General features: G+C 57.8%; 2 protein-coding genes across 2 annotated transcripts; both read left to right on the forward strand.

The window, feature by feature from the left end:
- Positions 1–510: 510 nt before the first annotated feature.
- Positions 511–2166, forward strand: LOC138957037 (uncharacterized). The gene has a single exon (XM_070328210.1). The coding sequence runs from the start codon at positions 511–513 to the stop codon at positions 2164–2166; it is 1656 nt and encodes a 551-aa protein (XP_070184311.1).
- Positions 2167–2174: 8 nt separating this feature from the next.
- Positions 2175–5846, forward strand: LOC138957036 (serine-rich adhesin for platelets-like; the record flags this gene model as incomplete). Its single annotated transcript, XM_070328209.1, has 3 exons — positions 2175–2365; positions 2461–4222; positions 4713–5846. Coding segments are annotated over exons 1-3 (3087 nt in total), but the record flags the coding sequence as incomplete, so codon positions are not given.
- Positions 5847–5921: the final 75 nt, after the last annotated feature.

Genomic DNA, 5921 nt, shown 5'->3' on the forward strand with positions numbered 1-5921 from the left:
TTTGGCACCTCGAACAACTGGTATTGCTCCAATTCGCATGTCTTCTTTTTCCGTTGCAACTCCGGGCAGCCTCAGATCCAAATTGGACTCGTTGGTCAGAAATGGAATGGAGATCTACGAACTTCTGGCAATCACCTTTGCCAAACGAGAACAGTAGCCCGCCCCCCTATTCGTCGTGGAAGTGAGCTAGTCGAGGACATCTTCATTCAATCGTCGATGACCCGGGCTGGAGCAGCGTTCTTCTGCAGCATGTGGGGAGGATCCCTTTTTACAGCAACTGACGATGCCGTCGATTCCATCGTTGGACAGATCTCAGGAACCAATTGGATTTCCACACAGGCTACAACAACGAAAAGTGGGACTATCAGAACCGCGATTATGACGGCGCCATCGATGCAAATCGTGGTGGGAGCGGCCGAAACGGATACATGTACCTCGATTCGTCCAGCAAGAAGTTGAAGGGATTCAGCAATGCAAACCAGCGTTTTTTATTTTGCATGTACCCGCACCATGGCCGATGTCATCCTGACTATCCCCTCTAAGTGCTATGTGAACCTCAATTGCATTGCGAAGGCAACGTCGACCCTTGCCGTTTCGGAGTACTACCACACCATTTCTGACTCCGACAGAAAGGTGCGTTATGTTATCACCGCCTCGCCTACTTGGACGATATTTGAGTTCGCTGTTGGTCAAACCTTCTCCAGCTTCGGCTACGCGTACACCGGTGTCGGAACGTATAATACTGGGCTATCCCTCCGCGGTCAGGGATTTGTCCCAACACTTTCCCTTATTCAGGTTGTCGGTGAGCTGGAGACGCTCATCCTGCCCGCGTCCGTCACCATCTACCGCACCAAGACCAACATCATAAACATCGGGAAGCCCAATGAAGGTACCGTCGACACGGTTGGAAAGGCCTCGGGGACCCTTGACGGAACACTCTCCTTCGGCCCCTTCTCTGGCAACACCATGCAGATCAGCATTCTGCCCTCCAATGCCGTTGGAACAGCCACCTTGTCGCTGTCTGTGACATCCACATGCGATTGCGGATATGTATGCTCGTGCTACGTGGCCACCCAGAATATGCCAACCATCACCGTCAAGGACCCCGTTCAAAGTGGGGCCACTGTGTCCACCAATCTTCTACTCCCTGGTGATTCCCTCACAATGACCATCAACATACCCGAGGCCGTCCAAGCGGATACCGTGATATCGTTCGCCTCGGTGTGCTCCTTGACGTTCAGCACCTCCTCAGTTTCATGGAACGCTGGCTCCGGAGCTGAACAGCGGTTTGTCACCATCACCGCCCCTGGTACGATTACAGCGGTGCAGAGCTGCCCTATTACCTTCACCGTCAACGACCTTGCTCCGCAGTTCATCCCCCCCTCCGACATCGGACTCACGATTGGCCCCAAGACAACTGTCGCGTACACTGCACTGCAAACGTCCATGACGCAGTCCGTCGCCTATTCCTTCAGCATTGCTCTCAGCCGCGTGTACGCCGGGCGGCCAGTGACTATTGCCCCCCAATGCTCCTCGGCGACCTTCTCGCCCGCCTCCTTTACCTTCGCCCCCGCAGCTGCACTGACGAAGGAGTTCACTATCACAGGCACCGGGTCCGGCTGTAGTGTGGTTCTAGACATCACCAACACGGGCTCCTCGGACGTCATACTCCCTGCGGATAGACCCGTAACATTCACAAACTCGAAGACAGTTGCCGTCTCTGCCCCGCCCCTCCTCTACGTGAATCAAATTGGCGGAAGTGACATTGTACTCTCTTCCACCTTCACTGGGGCGCAGTACATCGACATTGTGATATTCTGGAGCGGCCCTGCTGGAGTCGTGGCGTTCAGCAATTCATCTATTCGGCTTGACATTGCCACCCCTGCAGCAACTGTCACCATCACCGCCCTTAGCAACGGCACCGGAACAATCAACTTCACCGCCACCACGACGTTCACCACCAACTTTGACACTGGGATTGCACCCCTGGGGCTCACAGTGCGGAACCCCGTGGTCCCAACGTCAGTACCTGCGATAGTGCCGGCCAACATGAGCACAGACCCTTACTACTCCATTACTTTGACCATTGACATCACCGGCCTACCATCAGATGGGGCAGACGTCGTCACTGTTGTCCTCGACTACCAGCTGCAAGCTTCACTGTGACTCCCCCGATGCTAACATGGCAGCTCTCGGACGGCACGTACAGCACCAAGACCTTCACTATAATCGCAGTCGCCCCTGTGCTGGATGCTGCTGCCTTTGCGTTCAACCTGACAACCACCTCCCCCGAATTCAAGGCCGGCACGTACCCCCTTGGCGTGATGAAGACCTACACGCGAGCAACTGTTGCCCTGTGTCATCTGTGACCATATTCGGCTATCCCGTTGCCTTCACCATTCCCGTTGCCCTCTCGCGCGCACCAGGGAATGGAAGCCTTGTGCTCTCAACATCGTTCAGCGCACTGGATGTTTCGGGCCCCAGCAACGTCACGTTTGCCTTCAACCACACCACGCGAACTCTTTCGCTGACAACGATCCGAACTGTCACTGGTGGTATCACCTTCCCTGTCAGCTTTGCTCTCTCCAGCCTCAGCACCGCCGGGGTCCCCTCGATGTACGAAACCCGCATCAACACCACACTCGTCACTATCCAGCCCTACCGGACCATATCTGTGACGTGCAACGCAACCGAGCTGTTCTACGGCCCCAACACCGCCATATCCTGCACCTTTGCGCTTGATGCCCCGCCTGCAAGCGGTGTTGTCCTGCAGCTGAGCACCCGCGCAAATACAGCGGTTACGTCGACCCCCAATGCCGCACCTTTCGTGGGCAGCAACCTCACGTTTGTGTTCTCACCTGCCTGGGCGACCCACACCTTCGCTGATGTCACTTCCCAAACCATCAACCTCGCCGTGGCCGACACATCCAGGCAGTACACCCCCAGCGACCTGACATTCACATTTTTAAAGCGCTCCCTGATCAGGTACACGTTGGCACTGCTAGACCCCTCCGCGTCCTTTTACCGGTCCGTGGGGGCTGCCAATCAAAACCCCTTCATTGCGTGTGTGACTGCCAGCGAGATCAACACCGTTGCGACGATCAACACCACCATACCTGGTGTTGTGACAAATGTTTCATCGTTGAGCTTCGTTGGCACGTCGCAGAAGACCATGTGCTTTGAGATTCGGGCGCCCATTGCCACCACTCTCACGTTCTCTCTCCCCGTTTCAGCATCGCCCCACTACACACCAGTCACCAATACCCTCACCGTGTCTGTCCGAAACCTCGAGACTGTCTCCGTCACGGCCAACGCAACACTCCTCTTCGTCCGACAGAGCGTTGGTATCACTGTCACCACGTCTGGGTCCGTCGCCTCAGCCGGGAGCCTCTCCATCTCCACCTCCGTGAGATGTGGGGGTGTGCTCGACGGTGCCGCACTGCAGCCCCAAACACCCACTGTTGTTGATATGGCAGCCATCACCTCGACTACCATCACGTACAAGGCGACTGCACAATGCTCCCCTGCACTGGTGGAGGTGTCCGTTAGTGGAACGTCAACTGTCTTCAACGTCAGCCTTGTCCCATCCGTGGCATTCAACGTGCGCCCACTGAAAACTGTGTCGGCGATGGTGTCGAAGAGCGAGCTGTATGGTGGCGGTGTGGACCGCCTGGACCTGTGGGCTGCAGTGAGCGGGCTTCCAGAGGCCCTGGGTGCGTCGCTGACCCTCTCGATTGCGGATACAAGCAGCCCCTCAGTAATGACCCTTGCGCTGACGTCGCTCGTGTTCACCTCTGGAAGCGCCAACCGATCCACGTTTGCCACCGCCGCGCAGGTGACTACCACCGTCGCCACATCGCTGAAGATCACCTTCAGTGACAGCGCCATTGCCGAGTACGACCTGCCCCCCAGCCTCATCTTCCCCATCAACATTCGACCCATCGTCAACATCACCTTCAGCCTCAGCTTCTCGCCGGCGGTGGTGTATGTGAGCCCCAACCTCAAGGGCATCATGACCGTAACCCTCCCCGCAGCACCGTCGATGGGAACCGTTACTGTGACCCCGCTCTTCTTGGCTGGGTCCCCAACGGCTGTGAGGTTCAGTCCCCTGTCGATCACCCTCGGTGCTGGGCAGACGAGTGGGAAACTTCTCCATCGAGGCTCTTGCCGCCACGTCATCAAACGAGGCACTGTCGCTCGCATACACTGGCAACGCGATCGGGTACTTCCCCCAACCCGCTGCGCGCTCTGTCCCAATTCGATTCCAGGCGCTGGGAGTCGTGCGGTTCCTCAACACGGTTCCCAGGTCGGTGTTTGCGACGCAGGAGTTTGCCCTTGACATCGAGATCAGCTACGCACCGCCTGCCTCGTATGGGCCCGTGAGTGTGTATATCAGCAGCAGCTCCGCATCCCTACTACCCAGCACAAACACAATCACGTGGAACCCTGGTGACACCGTTCTGCAGACAACGTTCCGAGTGACTGCTACCGCGCAGCAGAAGGGAGTTGTGCTGACCTTCACGCTCGCTGCCCCACCTATCTATGAAAACAACGCTGAACATCCCATCCGCCGTTGTAGACGTTGCCAGCACGCGCGACATTCTCGTTAGCGTTGCGTCGTTCGTCTACATAGGCCAGACCATATCTGGCACGGTTGAGATTGGCCTGCTCCCACCGCCCGGCACCCGCCTTGCGCTCGTGATCACTCCCAGCAACGCCAGGCCGTGTCTGTGTCGTCTCTGTTTGACTTCACCAGCTCGTCGGCAAAGACGCAACAGTTCACTGTTGAGGCCCTGCAGCCCGTTGGAAACATCACGCTGACAGTCAGCATTGTCGACGGCAGCGCCAACTTCGATGCCCCCCAGCCCCTGCTTGTGGACGTGCGTGCACTTGACCCCATCACGGCCACTGGGCTCGCGGCGGGAATGTACGTTGGCACGACCAGCGTGGTCACATTCAAGCTCCAACGGTCCCCCCAGTGCTCCGGGTCGATCAGCGTGATCCCGTCGTTTGGCTCCGGCGATGGTGCGTTTGCGCCTGCTGCTGGAGTGACGTTCTTGTCTGGAGCGACGTCCCTCTCCAAGTCTGTTGTGCTGACCGCCTCGCAGACATCCGTTGGCAACGTGCCCGTGACCCTTCCCGTGTCTGGCCCCTGCAAGAGCATCTTCGCGGCTGTCAGTGCTGCCACCTCAACCGTGCGGATCTACCCACGCGAATCCGTCACCATCTCAACCCTCGCCAACATGACCGACGCCAACGACGGCTCCATGTTCACGTACATTGGCAGTGCCATCCCAATCATTGTTGATCTTGGAACCCCCGCTCTTCGCCACACCGGCGTGCTCGTGCAGCTCTCGTTTGCTGGCGCCTCTGGTGCAATCAGCTTCAGCAACTCGACTGTCGAATTCCCGCCCGGCGTCAACCGCACCACCGTCTACGTGACCGGCCTCGTCGACTCCACCCCCGCTGACCTCTCCGCCACTGTTCTGGTAGGCACGTCCATCTTCATCCCCACCGGTGTCGTGAAGCTTAAGGTGCTTCTGCGGATTCCGCTCACACTGACATTCGACCCCAGCACGCAGCTAATTGTTGTTGGGAACACTATCGCACTGACCGTCACCATTGGCTCTGCTGCCCTCGTGGGCACGCTGCAGGTGCGCCTCGACTACCAGATCGCTGGTGGACTAAACTGCACTGTGGCTGAGTTCAAGGCCGGTGCCACCGAGCTTACCGCAACAGTGGAAGTGTACGGCATCCAGCCTGCCGGCCCCGCGAACCTCAACGTCACCCTCTTTGGCCCCGCCGGTGCCTTCTACTACGCCACCGTGCCCCAATTTGTGACCACGGTACGCCCACGCCGCTATGTTGCGATTGACTTCCTTCCGTCCGAGATGTTTATCACCGCCGCTAACCGTCGCACA

This window comes from Littorina saxatilis, unplaced genomic scaffold (assembly GCF_037325665.1).
Source record: "Littorina saxatilis isolate snail1 unplaced genomic scaffold, US_GU_Lsax_2.0 scaffold_3450, whole genome shotgun sequence".
Lineage (NCBI taxonomy): Eukaryota > Metazoa > Mollusca > Gastropoda > Littorinimorpha > Littorinidae > Littorina > Littorina saxatilis.